Source organism: Hyperolius riggenbachi, chromosome 1 (assembly GCF_040937935.1).
Source record: "Hyperolius riggenbachi isolate aHypRig1 chromosome 1, aHypRig1.pri, whole genome shotgun sequence".
Classification (NCBI taxonomy): Eukaryota; Metazoa; Chordata; class Amphibia; order Anura; family Hyperoliidae; genus Hyperolius; species Hyperolius riggenbachi.
In genome coordinates, this window is record NC_090646.1 from 145,858,010 (window position 1) to 145,879,319 (window position 21,310).

The 21,310-nt window shown below is 43.4% G+C and overlaps 1 protein-coding gene across 15 annotated transcripts in view; it reads left to right on the forward strand.

The window, feature by feature from the left end:
* The window catches only part of SORBS2 (sorbin and SH3 domain containing 2), a 403,972-nt gene that overhangs the window by 332,874 nt on the left and 49,788 nt on the right, over positions 1 to 21,310 (forward strand). For 13 of the 15 annotated variants that reach the window (XM_068278687.1, XM_068278672.1, XM_068278679.1 and 10 more), the window contains 4 exons: positions 5,479 to 5,528; positions 12,456 to 12,631; positions 15,776 to 17,356; positions 19,628 to 19,710. In XM_068278687.1, the coding sequence (XP_068134788.1) occupies positions 5,479 to 5,528; positions 12,456 to 12,631; positions 15,776 to 17,356; positions 19,628 to 19,710 (1,890 nt within the window). The remainder of the gene's footprint in view (positions 1 to 5,478; positions 5,529 to 12,455; positions 12,632 to 15,775; positions 17,357 to 19,627; positions 19,711 to 21,310) is intronic. The other 2 variants (XM_068278685.1, XM_068278686.1) reach the window with 1 other exon arrangement.

Below are 21,310 nucleotides of genomic sequence, written 5' to 3' on the forward strand. Positions count from 1 at the left end.
ACTCCAGTGAACATTTTAGTGTTGGCAGGTAATGTAGCTGCTGCATGGTTTTTTGCAGTTGGAAACAGCTGTAACAGCTATTTTCCACAATGCAACATGGTTCACAGACAGGAAACTGCCAAAAAAAGTTTGAACTTTTTCTTGTGGGAGGGTTTTTACCACAATAGCAGTCATACAGCGCCCCCTGATGGTCTGTTTGTGAAAAGGAATAGATTTCTCATGTAAAAGGGGGTATCCGCTACTGATTGGGATAAAGTTACATTTTTGGTCGGAGTTTCTCTTTAAGTCTGTATTCAATAGGCGAACATGGCTCTGACAAAGGCTGACATTGAAAGTTGGGCAGGTGAATGTGGCTCTGTCACATGCTGCATTTCAAAACTGGACAGGTGAATGCCGCTCTGTCAAAGGCTGAAATTGAAAACTGGACAGATGAGCACGGCTCTGACCAAAATTTAAATCTGGACAGGTGAACTGAACATCACTCTGCAGTTCAAAACAGGAGAGTGAACTGATTATCTTGCTATATTTTTTATGACTGAATAGTTTCTTTGTATTCAAGCTGCATAATGGTTAGCCACACCTTCTAATGTGATGACTATTAAGGGAAAAGCTCATGTTGTTTTCTGTGTCATGTTACACAACCATTTATTGTATACAGTATATCAGGAATAGACTATTGTTTGTGTTACAATGAAGTGCTATGCTACATTAATCCTTGTGTGAGATCTACTATCATTATCCTGTGTTCTGCACAAGTCAGTTGCATTTGCTTCATATCGGTAGTAAAATGTGTATAGAGTGTACATGCCATGTTTATTGTTACATCTTTGGGGAAAAAATAGTTGCTTAGGAAACAAAACTTTTTCTGTCTTGGTCTCCAAATATTGCTTATGATACATTAATAAACTGCTTGTGATCAATGGTGTTACACGGTACACAATCACATTATAGGGAGCAAGAAGGAAGCAGAATATTTGCTTAGGAAATATTCGCATTTGGCAATAGCCAAAAGAAAGTTAAGAAAAAAATTCTCTGCTGAAAAAGCACTGCAAAGTGTAAGGGTGGCCACTAACGGTCCAATTTCTAGCGATCGTTCGAGCGATCAGAAATTCATTAATCTCCATTGATGGGCACAATGGATTACGAAAGATTACAAAAACATCGACCAATTGGATTTTCGTCTAACCAAAATTTTGATTTTCTTGTCGTTTGTGGTAGATAGGAAGCAAAGTGTAGTTCGTTGATGGCGTAGTGAACGATTTCACTTTCAAACAGAATTATCTGATCACTCTAACAATTTTTGCTAGAAATTGGATCGTTAGTGGCCACCTTAATTTGCCCTTTTTAAGACATACTGAATTTGCAAGATCACTTCCATGCCATATAAAACTAAACATCAGAACTGTCTAAACCAGGGGTCCCCAGACTTGTTCAGTCAAGGGCCAGGTCAACATACTTCAGACTGCTGGGGAATCGGAGCATACATAAAATGATGTATAGTTCACCCTCACGCCAACCATGCCCGGAAGAGAACTCCCAGCAGCAGCAGCCATTAATTCAGGCAGTACCCGAAGAAGTCTTTGCGCCCAAGACAGTGAAGCATACCCAGGTAACATCCTGCCATCCCATTGGACAGCAGTGTCACCTGATGTGGAATTGGATCGGAAGCCAGTGAATGACTGCTTTCTGGTTTTCATATGGAAGGATTGTGCCAGCACCTCTATTCTATATGCGGGCCACCAATATTTAAAAATGAAGTGGGCCACACCTATAAGTAATAGATTTTGTGTGGGGGGGGCGGTGAAAAAGCCTCAGGGGCCGCAATCGGCCCAAGGGCCTTAGTTTGAGAACCACTTGTCTAAACATCACTTCCCCTCACTTCATATGCCTACTAGAGGGATAAAGAAGATGGCTATAAAATGTAGCATAGCACAATATATCCTTTATGTATTACAATCGTATTCTGTTACAAGGAGCTGAAGGCAGTAAGTGGACTTGCTTTCTATAGGCTGCATGTTGCAGTGCCATATTGACCTTCTTTGACCCCTGTGCAAGTACTCTGGGGAAGGATTTTATCTTGCTGTAAAGCAGTGAGCATATGAAAGGAGACCTCTTTCTACTGATCTACACATCATTATTGGTCCATCCCTCTGTTGTTGGTGCTGGGCAGACTACAATCTGAGCAGAACTGTGAGGCCTAATATATGATCATTGTAGAAATGATAGTGCATTTATAGCACCAAAAAACCTTGAGTATTTTTATAGCTGACATATTTTCTTATAAGATTATTGTTTGTGAGTCACGGTCTTCATCAGATCATCTGAATCGGCATGACTCAGTCGAAGAGCGTCATACCTGAAAGTTCTTAAATTCTAAAAAATGTGTTAGTGTAAATAAACAGAGCATCACATTCAGTACTCAACCTTTTATTTCACCTCTTTTAAATCACTTTGTTTTCCTAAATACTTTTATTAGCAGAAGACATGTTAAACAAACCGGGTAAATAGCGTTGAATATACCGGTACTGCATTTTGAAAAGTGTTTAATAAAAAAAAAAAGTACTCCGTGTACAGGGTCAGATGTGGAACCACTTTATTGTACTATGTTTCACTGTGACAGGAAATATGACGTAATAGCTCAGAGATCAGGTGAAACCTAATTGCTGTGTAGTGAGGAGACACTTGTCTTTGGCTAGGTTTACAGTGAATGCACTAGGTCAGCGCAGTGCACTGCCAGCCAGATGTGTTGCCGATACAATGTATATTAACCCATCCATTGCAGCACACAGTGCATTGCTGCATGCATTTCAGCACAAAGGGGATCCATTGTCCTGGCATTGAGAAAAGCAGAGCATCTGCCTGGCAACGGAGCTGCTGGTGCAGCATCGCCTCTGTAAACTGACCATTGAGAGGAGGTTTCAGGAGTACAGTTTGTTCCTAATTTATACAGAGATGGATTAAGATGCAATGGGGCCCTAGGCAAGGAAGTTGATTTGGGGCCCCCTGTGGTCCTTTTGGTAAGGTGAAGCAAAGAGAGGTGACAGAAGGTGGGCCCCTTGACACCCACTAGGCCCCTAGCACCTGCCTAGGTTGCCTCGTGGATGATCCTGCTCAGAATCTATATGCTGCCCTTTGACCTCCCAGACCCCAATTCTCCCCCCTCACCCCCCCCCCCCCCCCCCCAACCTTCCTCAACCCATTAAATAGCTCTTGTACACAGCCTTTGGAAAGTCATGTCATTGCTGATTGTGGATGGGGATGCACCAGAAATTCATTGAGTGTATTTGGGTAAAAGAGCACCCAGTACAGCTTCTTCCAGGCTTTGCATCTGGGAGTTCAGCTGGATTGTAGGGGACACCTCTCCATGTCTACGTTTCTGTTTCCAAGATCTCCGTATCCAATCATATCCATAGGGAAAAACCGAGGCATGGCTGGTAGCTCCATGAACATTTTTGTATGGGCTCCCATGATTTGTAGGTACCTCTTTGATGACTTAAAGGGGTCCGGAACCTTTTAGGCTGATAGAGACATAAACGCCACATATTTCAAAATGTAATTCCGTGAGAGCCATATAATATGTTTCAAACTGGGACAGTAGGGCTCACGTCCCTGTTGCCATGGGGATGTGTACACAGTTGATCCTCCGGTCAGTGGAAGTGTCAAACACGTCTTCAGCTTCTCTTGGGTTTCAGCAACAACAGCAATTTCCCGAGAGCCAGACAGGAGAAATACCGACTAATAGCTTGTACAATTAGCTAGCTGACTTGGGAGTTGATTCACTTTGTAGGACGAGATCCTCGCACTTTGGCCGAATAGGCTGCCTGTCAAGTGAAAGGCAGCCTATTGGACCAATCAAAGTGTGGGGATCTCGTCCTACAAAGTCAGTAGACCTGACAGGGTCCAGAGTGGGACAATTTGAGCACTGCAGCTGTTTGTTTTGGGGCAGCGCGAGTAAGTTAGTAGTGCATGCTACAGCAGTAGCGTGCCTACTTTGTAAATGATACTTACGCTGCCACACTAAGCTGCGCTGCTTGAGCACTGTAGCTTAGTGAATCAACTCCTACTGATTTGTCTGTGAGCCAGATGTAGCCATCAAAAGAGCCACATCTGGCTCCTGAGCCATAGGTTCCCTACCCCTGACTTAAAGTAAGCTTTTTCCTTCCTATAAACCTGCCCAGAGCAAGATGCCAGGGACACAGTAGACACTGTTCTCCAAAATGTGCCATGAGTTATGTAGGCCTGTTCACCAGCACTCAGCTAGAGGTAGTGTGAGCTTGATTCAAATGCAATAGTTACTTTAAAGGAATATTTAGGGGGGACTGGGGAAAATGAGTTAAACTTACCCGGGGCTTCTAATGGTCCCCCGCAGACATCCTGTGCCCGCGCAGCCACTCACCGATGCTCCGGCCCCACCTCCGGTTCACTTTTGGAATTTCAGACTTTAAAGTCTGAAAACCACTGTGCCTGCGTTGCCATGGCCTCGCTTCCGCTGATGTCACCAGGAGCATACTGCGCAGGCCCAGTATGGTCTGCGTCTGCGCAGTATGCTCCTGGTGACATCAGCGGGAGCGAGGACACAGCAATGCAGGTGCAATGGTTTTCAGACTTCAATGCTGGGCATACACGGCTAGATAGTGCGCCGGTATTGAGCCAGCGGCTCGATGCCGGCGCGTCACCGCTCGTGTGCGCGAAATGATTCCCGCTCGTCCCCGCGGGCACTTTCTAATCAGCGCTTCGTTCTTTTCTATTGTTCTGCCCGCCGGTATCGAGCGCAGAATTGATCCGGCGGGCAATCGGACCTGTCGGAAATTATCAATCGAGCCATCGGCGGCTCGATTGATAAGAAGAAACGAGCCGTGCATGCCCAGCATTAAGTCTGAAATTCCAGAAGTGAACCGGAGGTGGGGCCGGAGCATCGGTGAGTGGCTGTGCGGGCAAAGGATGTCTGTGGTTAACCATTAGAACCCCCCTACAGTGTCCCTTTAAAAGTGTGCCAGAATACTGTAACCTTGACACATTCATTTGTCTCAGAGTTAACTGTAAAATAAGGAGCAGTGGAGACACATTTTTAGCCATACTTCACTATGCCCTCCTCATATATAAAGGCACATGGTTTTAGGAGCACTGAACTAGATAGCTGGCCTGGTATTTTAATCTGAATGTTCTTTCATAACTCATTCTTCAAACAGGCTGTTTATCTAGGCTCAGCATTGGGAATGCAATGCTTTACTGCTTATGACCTTGCAACATATGTCAACGCCATATTTATGTACAGTTATCCTTTGTGAGACCTGCTCCATATGAACAGTCTGCCTGAATCGGTACTCTGGCACAGTAATAATGTTTATAGTATGTATTTGCCTGTATAGATAAACACCTAGCACCTTACTAAATGGCAATTGCTTGTAAATAGATATTGTGATTCAAATGGTCTCTGTATTCTTATTTTCTTTAAAATGCATCTATTTTTTTTTCTAGACCTCTTTATACCAACCTTCAATAGACCGAGGCATCGAAAGACCCTCAAGGTATATTATAACTTATTTTTGTATCAACATTATTTACTCACATGCTTCCGAAATGGCAGTAGCAAGCCAAAGCAGCCACATTCTCTACAGCTTAATCCCTATATTTTGCTTGGCAAATTAGATGATGTTTGAGCTTTGTAAACAATCAATGTTCTCCTCATGAAGGCCAGTCCCAGAACTTGGGAGAGTCGCATCCTATTGTCAGCCTTCTAATGTCTGTATACAGGCAATACCTTAAGGTGCGTACACACGCACTACAAAAGGAAACGACGGGCCCGCTGGACCCTCCTGTTGGGCGGTCTTTAGATGACAGTATGCGCGTGTGTATGCAGCGGACTGATAAGGCTGTTTCTGAACGATCCGCTGAGCGGTCGCAAAACTCTTAACATTTAAAACACGTAGACATAAGAATTATTTCTCTTCCAGAGTAAAATGAGCCATAAATGACTTTTCTCCCATGTTGCTGTCACTTGCAGTAGAAAGTAGAAATCTGACATTACTGACAGGTATTGGGCTAGTCCATCTCTTCATGGGGGATTCTCAGCATGGCCTTTATTCTTTATAAAAACATTCTCTGTAAATGATTAATACAAAGATGCTGGCCAGCCTCCCTGCTCACTGTACATTATTTTGGCAGTTGGACGGAGCAACTGCCATTCACTTAATGTTTTAAAAAAATAAAGAACCCCCCCATGAGAAGATGAACTAGTCCAAAACCTGTCGGTAATGTCACATTTCTACTACCTACTGTAAGTGACAGGAACATAGGAGAAAAGTAATTTATGGCTTATTTTACTCTGGGAGAAATGTACTTCTTATTTGTATGTGTTTTAAATGTAAAGATTTTCGCGACAATTCCTTTTTAGAAACCATTTGAATTAATTAATTTTCCCATGTGTTATGTGGATGTGGGAGGAAACTAGAATGCATGCAGGAAACCCGCACACACTGGGAGAACATACAAACTCCAAGCAGCGAGTGTCTTGGCTGAGTTTATGACTTGGCACTCACTACACAACACTGCTCCTGATATGTTAGATGTGTATCACATTTGTATTGACCTACATTAGCCTATTAGCCTACATCCCTAAAGCAGTATACAAAGACCTAATGCTTGCAATAATTAAATGTAATGGTAAAAATTAACAGGCTAACAAAACCCACTAGGTTTTGGGGGTCTTTGGACAGACATCACAGCCACTATGAATATACTACACAAATACATGTAAATAAGGCGGTGTGGTAATTTGGATGCTGGGGGAAACCTACTAGTGAAGTATCAGTAAAATTACCAATATTCTACTATTGGGCAATGGGTAATATGATGATAGAATCATTTTTACAGATGTTAAAGTATTGCTAAAACTGACCCCGATCACCCGCAACTTAACCTTCCCCATCACCCCCAACTTAATTGTGCACCTTTGAGCTCCTGCAATGTCTTCTGCAGTGTAGCATCTCATCTGTCCAAATAGGGGGGGGGGGGTGCCCCTCTGTCAATCCTCTGGCTTCATTACAGGGTCCCAGGGGAGCACAGTGGGGACCCCTACAGGCTTTGGGGCCCTTTGGTAATTGCCCCCTTTCCCTCTAGGGAAGTGCTGGCCCTTGCCAAACGTAACCCTACTCTCACTTCAATCCTCCATGTATTTATGCCTGACCCTGAAATCCTCCGATTCACCCCCCCATACACCCACAATATACACCTATATGTGCTCTACCTTCACTGCGGAAAAACCCGTCCGCCGATATCCGTGCCGCCTAAAAATGTAATTCTTCGGGCACCACTATGGTTGCTGTTAACATTGCAATGGGCATTTTACCAAACCGCCTTCGGGCATTCAAATGGCCTGCTTCGATTGTTCGTGCAATTTTGTGTATTCTCGTTTATCAGGAATAGGTTATGTAAATTCTCAGTACAGTAATAAGAAGCCTACAAATCAGTTTTCATAAAATTTTAACTAATAAGAAAGAAGACAAAAGTTTCAGAGAGTTTTAAATCCGTTGTCAATTCACTGTAGGCCAGTCTAGTTATCTTTATTGTAGCAGAACTGTAAGCTAATGATAGATATTACAATAATGGAATGATTCCTGGCAGGCACAAGTCTCTGCTAGGAAGCTGCAATGTCACCAGTGGCGGCTCCAGGAATTTTTTTTAGGGGGTGCTATGCAGGTGCTGGACCAATTTCCGGGGGAGCTGACGACCTGCGGCGCGCGAAGCGCGCCGCGCCAAAAATGGGTGTGGCTACAACCTGCGGCGCGCGAAGCGCGCCGCGGCGAAAAAATGGGCGTGGTCATGACCGGGTGAGGGCGGGGCTAACTGTAATTTAACGTGAACCCAGGGTGAGAGTGATATGGTGGCTGCCATATTTATTTCCTTTTAAACAATACTAGTTGCCTGGCAGCCCTGCTGATCTATTTGGCTGTAGTAGTGAACTGAATTACACCAGAAACAAGCCATGCAGCTAATCTTGTCAGTTCTGACAATATTGTCAGAAACCCCTGACCTGCTGCATGCTTGTTCAGGGTCTATGGTTGAAAGAATAAGAGGCAGAGGACCAGCACCGCAGCCAGGCAACTGGTATTGCTTAAAGGGAGATAAATATGGCAGCCTCAATATTATTCTCACCTCGGGTTCCCTTTAAAAGTGCAACGCAAAGACAGAGGGCCCAAGTTTTGGTGACCCTTTTCCCAGAAAATTCACATAATTGTGCAGGTTTTCTCAAGAAAATACACGTAATGTGAGCAGATTTTAACAAAAAACACGTCCAATGACCCCAATATGCACAATCGTTATCAGATATGGCCCCAATATGCACAATCGTTATCAGATATGGCCCCAATATGCACAATCGTTATCAGATATGGCCCCAATATGCACAATCGTTATCAGATATGGCCCCAATATGCACAATCGTTATCAGATATGGCCCCAATATGCACAATCGTTATCAGATATGGCCCCAATATGCACAATCGTTATCAGATATGGCCCCAATATGCACAATCGTTATCAGATATGGCCCCAATATGCACAATCGTTATCAGATATGGCCCCAATATGCACAATCGTTATCAGATATGGCCCCAATATGCACAATCGTTATCAGATATGGCCCCAATATGCACAATCGTTATCAGATATGGCCCCAATATGCACAATCGTTATCAGATATGGCCCCAATATGCACAATCGTTATCAGATATGGCCCCAATATGCACAATCGTTATCAGATATGGCCCCAATATGCACAATCGTTATCAGATATGGCCCCAATATGCACAATCGTTATCAGATATGGCCCCAATATGCACAATCGTTATCAGATATGGCCCCAATATGCACAATCGTTATCAGATATGGCCCCAATATGCACAATCGTTATCAGATATAGCCCCAATATGCACAATCGTTATCAGATATAGCCCCAATATGCACAATCGGTAGCAGATATGACCCCAATATGCACAATCGGTAGCAGATATGACCCCAATATGCACAATCGGTAGCAGATATGGCCCCAATATGCACAATCGGTATCAGATATGGCCCCAATATGCACAATCGGTAGCAGATATGGTCCCAATATGCACAATCGGTAGCAGATATGGTCCCAATATGCAGAATCGGTAGCAGATATGGTCCCAATATGCACAATCGGTAGCAGATATGGTCCCAATATGCAGAATCGGTAGCAGATATGGCCCCAATATGCACAATCGGTAGCAGATATGGCCCCAATATGCACAATCGGTAGCAGATATGACCCCAATATGCACAATCCGTAGCAGAAATGACCCCAATATGCACAATCCGTAGCAGAAATGACCCCAATATGCACAATCGGTAGCAGATATGACCCCAATATGCACAATCGGTAGCAGATATGACCCCAATATGCACAATCGGTAGCAGATATGACCCCAATATGCACAATCGGTAGCAGATATGACCCCAATATGCACAATCGGTAGCAGATATGACCCCAATATGCACAATCGGTAGCAGATATGACCCCAATATGCACAATCGGTAGCAGAAATGACCCCAATATGCACAATCGGTAGCAGAAATGACCCCAATATGCACAATCGGTAGCAGATATGGCCCCAATATGCACAATCGTTATCAGATATGGCCCCAATATGCACAATCGTTATCAGATATGGCCCCAATATGCACAATCGTTATCAGATATGGCCCCAATATGCACAATCGTTATCAGATATGGCCCCAATATGCACAATCGTTATCAGATATGGCCCCAATATGCACAATCGTTATCAGATATGGCCCCAATATGCACAATCGTTATCAGATATGGCCCCAATATGCACAATCGTTATCAGATATGGCCCCAATATGCACAATCGTTATCAGATATAGCCCCAATATGCACAATCGTTATCAGATATAGCCCCAATATGCACAATCGGTAGCAGATATGACCCCAATATGCACAATCGGTAGCAGATATGACCCCAATATGCACAATCGGTAGCAGATATGGCCCCAATATGCACAATCGGTATCAGATATGGCCCCAATATGCACAATCGGTAGCAGATATGGTCCCAATATGCACAATCGGTAGCAGATATGGACCCAATATGCAGAATCGGTAGCAGATATGGTCCCAATATGCACAATCGGTAGCAGATATGGTCCCAATATGCAGAATCGGTAGCAGATATGGCCCCAATATGCACAATCGGTAGCAGATATGGCCCCAATATGCACAATCGGTAGCAGATATGACCCCAATATGCACAATCCGTAGCAGAAATGACCCCAATATGCACAATCCGTAGCAGAAATGACCCCAATATGCACAATCGGTAGCAGATATGACCCCAATATGCACAATCGGTAGCAGATATGACCCCAATATGCACAATCGGTAGCAGATATGACCCCAATATGCACAATCGGTAGCAGATATGACCCCAATATGCACAATCGGTAGCAGATATGACCCCAATATGCACAATCGGTAGCAGAAATGACCCCAATATGCACAATCGGTAGCAGAAATGACCCCAATATGCACAATCGGTAGCAGATATGGCCCCAATATGCACAATCGTTATCAGATATGGCCCCAATATGCACAATCGTTATCAGATATGGCCCCAATATGCACAATCGTTATCAGATATGGCCCCAATATGCACAATCGTTATCAGATATGGCCCCAATATGCACAATCGTTATCAGATATGGCCCCAATATGCACAATCGTTATCAGATATGGCCCCAATATGCACAATCGTTATCAGATATGGCCCCAATATGCACAATCGTTATCAGATATGGCCCCAATATGCACAATCGTTATCAGATATGGCCCCAATATGCACAATCGTTATCAGATATGGCCCCAATATGCACAATCGTTATCAGATATGGCCCCAATATGCACAATCGTTATCAGATATAGCCCCAATATGCACAATCGTTATCAGATATAGCCCCAATATGCACAATCGGTAGCAGATATGACCCCAATATGCACAATCGGTAGCAGATATGACCCCAATATGCACAATCGGTAGCAGATATGGCCCCAATATGCACAATCGGTATCAGATATGGCCCCAATATGCACAATCGGTATCAGATATGGCCCCAATATGCACAATCGGTAGCAGATATGGTCCCAATATGCACAATCGGTAGCAGATATGGTCCCAATATGCAGAATCGGTAGCAGATATGGTCCCAATATGCACAATCGGTAGCAGATATGGTCCCAATATGCAGAATCGGTAGCAGATATGGCCCCAATATGCACAATCGGTAGCAGATATGGCCCCAATATGCACAATCGGTAGCAGATATGACCCCAATATGCACAATCCGTAGCAGAAATGACCCCAATATGCACAATCCGTAGCAGAAATGACCCCAATATGCACAATCGGTAGCAGATATGACCCCAATATGCACAATCGGTAGCAGATATGACCCCAATATGCACAATCGGTAGCAGATATGACCCCAATATGCACAATCGGTAGCAGATATGACCCCAATATGCACAATCGGTAGCAGATATGACCCCAATATGCACAATCGGTAGCAGATATGACCCCAATATGCACAATCGGTAGCAGAAATGACCCCAATATGCACAATCGGTAGCAGAAATGACCCCAATATGCACAATCGGTAGCAGAAATGACCCCAATATGCACAATCGGTAGCAGATATCGCCCCAATATGCACAATCCGTAGCAGATATGACCCCAATATGCACAATCCGTAGCAGATATGACCCCAATATGCACAATCCGTAGCAGATATGACCCCAATATGCACAATCCGCATCACCTGAAAAAGAAAAGAAAAACCCATTTACTCACCTACAGCCAGAAGACCTTCTTTCCCGACCTCCTGTCCCGAGTCCCGACCTCATTGTGGCGCGCAGCGCCCGCGCGCCCACGATCCTCTTCCTTCCCGACGTCACCACGAGACTTCCTGCCTGCATGCAGAGAGCAAGGCTACGGGAAAATGGCCGCCCGAAGTCTGCAGAACAGGGCTCCGGGCGGCCATCTTACCGTAGCCCTGCCTGCTGCTCCGTGCTGCCGGTGTGAACTGACTTGGCGTCTTTTAGACGCCTGAAGTCAGTTCACTCCAGGGGGTGCTTTGGGGGTGCTTGGACAATTCTAGGGGGTGCTCGAGCACCCCCAAGCACCCCCCTGGCGCCGCCCCTGAATGTCACGCTCTGATTGTTCCTCAGGTTCATATTGATTTGTGGGAGTGAGGCTTGGATGCTGGCCAGGCTACACAATGCATGCAGCTCAAGTATTGAAAGGAAAAGCAAGCATAACACATAATAAACAGGGATAAAAAGCTCAAAGATTCTAGTGGGAAACTTCTGCAGTGCCACCGCTAACAGAAAGCTAAATTATTTTGTCTGTTTGAAGTTCTGCGAGTGACTACAGGAAGAGACGGAAGTCTGAGCCCAGCGTGGGTCACCAGAGAGCTCACAGTGACCAGAATGCTAACAGAAGTAGCCTAAGTCGGACAGCAGTGCACAGCACAAGCGCTCTGAGGAAACCTTTTGTTAACTCTTCTCCTCCGTCTCCTTCGCGATCAAAAGGTATGAAAAAGTCAGAATCGTATGTGCCACTGTAATGGAAACTTATACTGTATTCTGGCATTATTAATGACACTACAACATTGCCACCTTGTGGTACATTTACACATTACCACACAAAGTGAAAAGTATCTCCTAAGCATTTAGGCTTAGTTTATATGGACGTTTTTAAAGGGACACTTAAGTAAAAAAAAAATTAGTTTTACTTACCTGGGGCTTCCAATAGCCCGCTGCAGCTGTCCGGTGCCCTCGCCATCTCCCTCCGATCCTCCTGGCCCCGCCGGCAGCCACTTCCTGTTTCGGTGACAGGAGCTGACAGGCTGGGGAAACGAGTGATTCTTCGCGTTCCTGGCCACAATAGCGCCATCTATGCTGATATAGCATATATCATTTACCATATAGCAGCATAGAGGGTGCTAATGTGTCTGGGAACGCGAAGAATTACTCTCGTCCCCAGCCTGTCAGCTCATGTCACTGAAACAGGAAGTGGCTGCTGGCGGGGCCAGGAGGATCGGAGGGAGACAGCGAGGGCACCGGACAGCTGCAGGGGGCTATTGGAAGCCTTAGGTGAGTAAAACTCATTTTTTTTTTTTGACTTAAGTGTCCCTTTAAAGGCCTAAACATAGCATTTTAAGATGCTGTGAAATCCTCATTCATGGCAGCTGTTAGATTAAAGCAAGCTGTTATGCCTGGTACACACCATGCAATTTCATGTCAGATTGACAGGTCGATCAGGTCCGATCAGGTTTCTGACCGATTTTCCAATTCATTTTATATAAAAGTGATTGGCAATCTGAGTGGACCTTTAGAAAATTATCGATTCCACCTGCTGATCTGATGGGAAATTGTATGGTGTGTACCAGACAGAGTAAATGTGGCTTACACCACCAAACAGACATTAATGTATGTAAATGCAGCCAAACGGGCAGAAACACAAATGCTTAAAGTAAACCCGAGCCGAAGCTGGGGTCAAAATAAGATACTTACCCTGAAGAGAGGGAAGCCTCAGGATCCTATTGAGGCTTCCCTCAGTGGTCGGAAGCCCCCATTGCTGAGCGCGGCCCCCCTTTACACCGAGCTGCGCAGCTCATCTTCCTGGATCATGGCTGTGCAAACCTGTCCGCACATGCGCAGCAGCACAGTGCTTATGGCTCCATCTTACTGTGCATGCGCGGGCGGGCTCAGTCAGCTATTATGCAGCCATGATCCAGAAAGAGGAGCTGCGCAGCCCCAAAGTGATTAGACAATGCCTTGCGCTCAGTGATGGGGGAGAAGGGAGTAGCAAAGGAAGCCTCAATAGGATCCTGAGGTTTCCCTCTCTTAAGGCAAGTATCTGATTTTGTGCCCGAGCTTTGGCTTGGGTACACTTTTAGTGCATTCAAAAAAAAGTCCATGTCAACTTATTTTAGTTTAGACAGTTTGGTAAGGTTTAATTGTCCTTGTATTATCAATAAAGTTATTTTTTTTAAATAACATGCATTTATCATCTGCCAAGTCTACCTGTGTTTATAGTACCAGATTTCTAGTTCAAGAAACAGAAACGCCTATTCATACTGTAGTGGTATACTAATAAAGTATCTAAAAATGCTGTGGGTTTACTTATTTTCCTGACATATGCTTATCTAGCCACAAGCAATGTTTAAAAGGAACTGGGCATTGAATAACAAGACTTTTTATTTTATAAAATGTTTTTGTTCTTCCAATCTTCTCAGTAATCATCAGTTGCTCTTGCTTTGCCCAGCACTCCAGCTCAAGCCTTGGAATGAGCCTGAGCGAAATCTAGAGAGACAGATTTTATGATGGCTCCAGAGACAAATATAATGGATGAGTTCTGCATGGAAGTCATTGTTCATAACTAGAGGATCCGTTCAGACATGCCCTTTTTTTTTAACATAATGCAGTTGTGGAACTCAAAGTACAGTCTTGCAGAACTTTTCCTGACACCGCCAGAAAATGGAGTAAAAAATTTTTTTTTGCAAAAATCCACTCTATCTACCAACCAAATCAGGTGTCCCTTGTTGTCCTTTGTGAAAAAGCACAACACACGATGGATATGCAAACTTATATGGACAGACACAGCAGATCATTCATCGAATACATGGTCAATGTACACATTGCCAATCCAGCATACTGTTGTCCTAGCCAGATAAGTCTGGAGGTGGATATTTGCTATTATTGTCATGTCTGTTTTCTGTGCTGTGTACAGAAAAGCCATGTAAGATGGAACTTTGATTTGCTATTGCAACGAGTATGTTGAAAACGGATTTCTCTGTACAGGTCCTATAGATAGCATAGAATCCACTAACATGTCCATCTATCTGCTGGTATACGTTGCAGAACACTGTTTGGTTTTATGTATACTGTGAAGATAGCCTCATTTTTCAACCTTCGGTTTTTAAAAGACCACAAAAAACCCTTTGTTTTAGCAATCTCATAAAGCGTACCCAAGCCTAAGCTCGGGTACAAAATCACATACTTGGCTAAGGAGAAGGATGCCTCTAGAATAGATCCTATAGAACCTTTCCACTGCATCCTCCGGTCCCCCATTTACATTTGTGGACCCTCCAAAAATTACCAACAAGGGCTAGCATGTACTGTGCCTTCGCCGCTCCATGCTACTGCAGAGGCTTGGCTGTGCTTACACGTCTGCAGTATAGCCGCGCTCATGCCAAATGGAGGAGGGTTTGCGAGTGGCAACAGGGGATCAGAGGATGCCGTGGACAGCCTCATTAGGATCCAGAGGCTTCCTCTATTTAGGTAAGTTTTTTTTTGTGTTTCTGAACTCAAGTTTCTGTTCAGGTTCTCTTTAAAGCAAAATAGATATCAGGGGAAGAATATTCAAAATGTATTCCAATAACTAATAGTACTTATGAAGTGTTCAGTTTAATGTATTGTGGAGTACAGTTTTAAAACTCAAAATCCCTGGTGTCCAAATTATAGAAAATATGCCAGATGTATTATGATTGTAGAGCACTTTGTTCGTGTTATACACTACGGTAGATACTTTTTTCTCTTTTTCACCTTCTGGATTGGGTCAGCTTTACTTTTTTGTATTTAATTCTGTTACTAATACTGTATCTTTTGCTGTCAGTCTGTTAATTTGTGGAAATATCTTTCTCTTATCATGCTGCTGTCTGGATTCTGAAGGTGGGGATGTTAGCAGAATGTATCCCCCTCTGTTCACTTATTCTGTTCACAATCCAAACTCCTCAAACTCATTAGATTATTGTAGTGGCTCTAGTCAACATTTAGCTGTGCCCGGCGAGACAAAGCGCTCTATCAGCTTTAAGAATGGCTGGCACATTACACGGCAGAATGCAGAGGTGTGGAGCAGCACAGAGGAAACCGTATCACCAAAAATCAAGTCCAGGAGTTGTGATGACTTACTGTCCGAAGAGCACAACAATTTCTCAGAACCCCAGACCAAGTCTGAAAGCATGGGAGATTTGTTATGTGATGAAAAGTCAAAGAAGAACAGTCCATTGGTCTGGGGTAGCTCATTTTCTTCCCAAGGGTGTGCTGCTAATAAGTCCAGGGTCCGACACAGATCTGCTCATGACACTCCAGGGTTCTTAAAACTGTACAAGAAAATGCATCGTATAAACCGCAAGGACTTAATGACTTCTGAAGTAATCTGCTCTGTGAAATCCCGAATATTGCAATATGAACAGGAACAGCAAAAAGGTATATTTGCCAGCTGGAGAGCAGATTCTGAAGAAGTGCCAAGAGATATGGTCCCGAACAGAATATCGGAGTTTGAGCAGCTTATCCAGAAGTCCAAGTCTATGCCTAACCTCGGAGAAGAGATGCTCTCTGCTGTGAGTTTAGATATTTCCACCAGTAGTTCCTGCCCTAAACGTAGGTTTTCCATTGAATCTTTGCTGGATGAAGACACTCCAGATAGACACATACCTCAGGTACAGCACAATGGGAAATCTAAGTCTCTGGTTCCTGTTCACATTGAAGTGACAAGTGACCAGATTCCACGGTCACAAGTGGAGTTATCGGACAGCGATCCTGATGCAGTTGTTTCTGATCTAAGTGACTTTATTCAAATTGAAGGGTCATCATTTTGCAGCGAGAGTGATATTGACCACTATTCCTTCACATCATCTGAGAGCTTTTACGGGTCCGGGCATCACCATCATCACCACCACCATCATCACCATCACCATAAACACCTTATCAGTTCTTGCAAAGGAAGGTGCCCAGCTTCTTACACACGTTTCACCACCATGTTAAAACATGAGAGGGCTAAGCAGGAAAAAAGTGAGTCTTCGGGGAAGCGAGAGGCAGATTCAGGCCTTTCTAAAATTGCATTTCTTGTCAGTCCAGTGCCTTTTCGCAGGAAAAAGACCTCTACGCCTAAGAAGCAATCTGAGAAGAGTCGATGTAAGGCCTCTGTGTTTGAAGCTTTGGACTCAGCACTTCAGGATATTTGTGACCAAATAAAAGCTGAGAAAAGGCGTGGCAGCTTGCCTGATAACAGTATTCTCCACAGACTTATTAGTGAGCTTCTTCCAGATGTTCCCGAAAGGAATTCTTCCTTAAAAACATTTCCATTGAGCACCGCTAATCAGTCATACTACCAACTGCCTCAGGATGGTGCTATTCATTATTCACCTTACCAGAATGATTGTGGAAGATTGCCCACCAGTGCCTCTTACCAGGATGTGGATGCAACCAACAACAACCACAACTCTCCAGATAGCCCATACTCTTATCAAGGTGCTGCAGTAATGTTTCCTTAATGTTCATCCATCTCACTTGGTCCATCTCATTCATTGTGAACATGCAAAGCAAAATGGAAGCTTGCGTAGCAGAATAGCATAGAATTTCCCAGAGTTATTCCATTTTGTGAAGTAGAGATGAAGAAGGATATTGACACTAGAGCAGATAGGATACTCGGCACGCTTCACTCTTAAGGAAATAGTGTGAAAGGTGGCTTGGCTGTTTTCACTCTATTTGCTGGCAATGCTCTATCCTCTATTTTTGTTGCATCTGGATTTTTACTGCTTTACTACTTCCTCTTCATCTCTGCTCCAGTGCAAGCTTCACTTACTGGAACCATTGTTTGAACCCTGTCTTTGTCACATATTTATATTGATATTTGTTTACATTTCCCACTGACCTGTTTATTATTGTACTAGCATGTACTTCTCTCTGGTATCGGCAAGTGTTAATTAATCTTGAGTGAAAATATGGTGCCCTAAAGTTAAACTCCAGGCAAGCAGCTAAGTGCAGTGTTTCCCTGCTAAAGCATTGCTAATTCTGGTCAGCGGATCTTATCCCATCGCTACCCTGCTAGACCGATCCAGGTACTCACAACTAAGAATGATTAATGAGATGCAAATCATTTGGAGGCAATGCAAATTGTATGCTAATTATATGCAAAGATGTGCAGCTTGAATCAATTAAAATGGATCAGAGTTTACCATTGATTAATTAATTTGTAAGCTGCATGTATTTGCATAAAGTTAGTATAAAATTGCATTGGCTCTGCACTATTAGCATTTCATTCACGAGCCCTACTTATCAGGAGCACATAGAAAATTAGAATATGCAGAGCCGGGTACAATGGTAGGCCCTTTCTTTCACCCTCGAACTTAATAACAAGTTTCCTCACTGACCGCACCTTTGGATCACCAAAATGATGTCATTACTTTAACTTTACTCCATTACTGTTACCTAGATTCCAGCACAGTGCTGGCCAGATGTTTAAATTGCAATAATTCAAATGCTTTCTTGATTCAATAAAGCAATTGCAATACATTTCCTAACTGGCATAGAGTGTTGATCATCCCTCACCCAGTCTTAGTGCCCTTGTGCAGGAGATTACATACAGCAGATATAAAGACCAATTCAGCTGTGGTGTAGTTATTTTTTTTTTTTTTTTTTTTTGCATTATACAGTATCTAGTGACTTTTTAACACACACATAACTAAATGAAAGCCTGCCTGGAGCTTAGTTTTAAAAAATCATTCAATATTGATTTGAAGAATATGACTGCTTTTCCACTGGATATGAGTAGCAAGCCTAGTCTGTGCAGAGGGAGTAAACTTGGTTTGCAAATAAAAACCATTACTGTATGTATTCACCTTTAATCTTCCCAAGCAATAAAATGTTATGTGACTAAGTCTTAAAAAAAACACTTCAACAAAAAAAGTAAGCAGTTAAAATCTGACAGAACCGAAAGGTTTTGGACTAGTCCACCTCCTCATGGGGGATTCTCAGGCTTTTCCTTTGTTTTCAAAAGCACTTCCTGAACAGCATTTGCTAAGACGCCAGCCTCCCGACTCACTTACACACTATGTTGTCTGTTAGTCTTAGCAACTGCGGTTTAGGAAATGCTATAGAAAACAAATAAAATCCTGAGAATCCCTCATGAGGAGATAGACTAGTCAAAAACCTGCTTGGTCAGATTTTAATTGCTTACTTTTTTCTGGAGTGGTGCGTTAAAGTTTATGAAGGAGCGATAATGTCTGCAGATTTGCATTTAGGAATATCTGCTTTCTCAACACAAGCAAAGAAATTCAGGCTTTGAAGCTATGTACCATTTTAAAGCACTCTTTGTTTTTGCATGTGCTCATTCCATGCATGTGAGTAAAGCATGCCTCTGTTGTGTGTCCAATCTACTTTCCATGTGTAGCATTGCTTGGCTTTAAGTCTTGCCAAATATACATGTGAAGGGACTTTTGCAAATGAGTTTTCTATTTCCCTGTGCTTGTTAAAGGATGCTTGTTACCCAGGGCAGTCTGCAGTGAAGTCATTCCTCTGGAATGTATTGAATGCCGCTGCAGCAGAGATAGGATCAGCATACCTATTTTGTATCGGAAGGCTTTGCGGTTATGTCACTGGCTTATTATAGATCACCACTAGTGCTGGAGACATGTGTAGCATAGTACAAAGCAGGTTACTTTCTGTCTAATGTTCTGCTGCCCTTGAAGTAAGCCTGATGAACCTATTTAACTGGATTAATTTCTGATTTTTTTCCAGCAGATCCAGAATCTACCCGCAATCATTCCTCAGCATTCACTGATGTGAGCAGGAGTTCATCAAGGAGGGGAGTACAGGAGAAGGAGGTAACAAATCAGCCATGCTTAGACACGGTCCACACAGCAAGGTCTATGGGTCGGTTCACACTTATTTAAAAAAAACTTATCCGTGGCTCCGCTTTTTGGCCCGGATTAAAACCGGAGCCACAGATATCAATGTTTAAAATAGCTGCCGTCTTCACAAACTTTAAAAAACGGATCCGCAGGATCCGTTTTGAAAAACTGAACGGAGAATCCGGATTTGCAGGTTTTCCACAGACCTCGGATACACGGAGGGGTAGTGAAAGGCTACACAAAAAGGGATCGCTCGCTACACAGAGAACTTTTGCACACAAAACAGAGGCAAAAACAGATTGCCTACTGCCTGTTCCTCCCCTCAACATCATCTCTTATCCAATAGAAACACACATGAAGAAAGGACATAAGTTTAAACGGACTGGAAAAGTATGCTACAAAAGGACAACATTTTGAAAAACTGATCAGTTTTGCATCACTTTTTAGAAAAACTGATCCGTTTGAAACAGGATCTGATCTGCAGCTGGACAAGTGTGGACCGAGCCGTTCATTCTGATTAGTGGAGGTGCAGAATTCTCCTAATAACAACATCTTCACCCATATGGAAGAGGAAGTGGCTGCTGGCAAATCAAGTGCAGAAGTATCCAAGCAATTAGCCAGTACTTGTGTTAAGTCATCACATACTGGGTAATCGATTGGCAGCTGTCATCTTCAATTTGCCCACCATGACTCCCTCCCTCTGTAAGTGAAGGTTTACACGAGGCAAGTTCTGCTTCTCTGTGATATGAATGCAGAATAGAGGAAGACAAGATGGCAGCCTTTTAGTCTATGCCACAAATGGTTTCAAATCTCTGTGGACAAATCCTCTCTCAGTGAGATTGCTAATCTGTGAGGGCCTGAGCCCACTAATGCAGTTGTGCGCAGTTGTGTCCGCTTTTCAGCAACACATCACTTTACAGATGCTGAAAAGTGGACAGAAGCGGATACAACTGCGCTTAACTGCATTAGTGGGCTCAGGCCCTCACAGATTAGCAATCTCACTAGAAATCTTGGGAAATATTGTTCCCTCAATAGCCAATCACACGTTACTGTGGCTGTATTTCTACACTCCTTGTAGGCAGGAAATGCAAACTACAAATTGCCATAGTCTGGGTGTCAGCTGATTTCTATGCTGGAGAAGTGGGGTTAGGTCATAACTGTAGGTTTGGTTAGGTCAAAAATCCTTAAAAAGTATAGGGGTGGGCAATAGATTTGTGTGCAGTTTTAAGGAAGGAGAGAACTCCACCCACATGATTAAATCATCATGTCTACACTGAAGCCAGGATCTTCCATTCTACAGGTTTTATTGTCAGGAAAGGGACCTGATATCCGGCAGTGAAATTGCGTTCTGTTTTGAGCACTTTAGAGTTACTGGCTTCGTAATGGGTGTTCATTGGCCATACCTAAGAAAATGTAAACAGCGCTTTTAGCTATCCACTGTTCTGCCACAACAGTCTGTTTTTGACTGAGATATGTTGGAAGCAGTAAAAATAGATAAAAATGAGGATCTAAACGTGTGACAGGAGAAGATTGCAATTGCTAGGCTACTGAGTCAGAACATCTTCAAGACAGC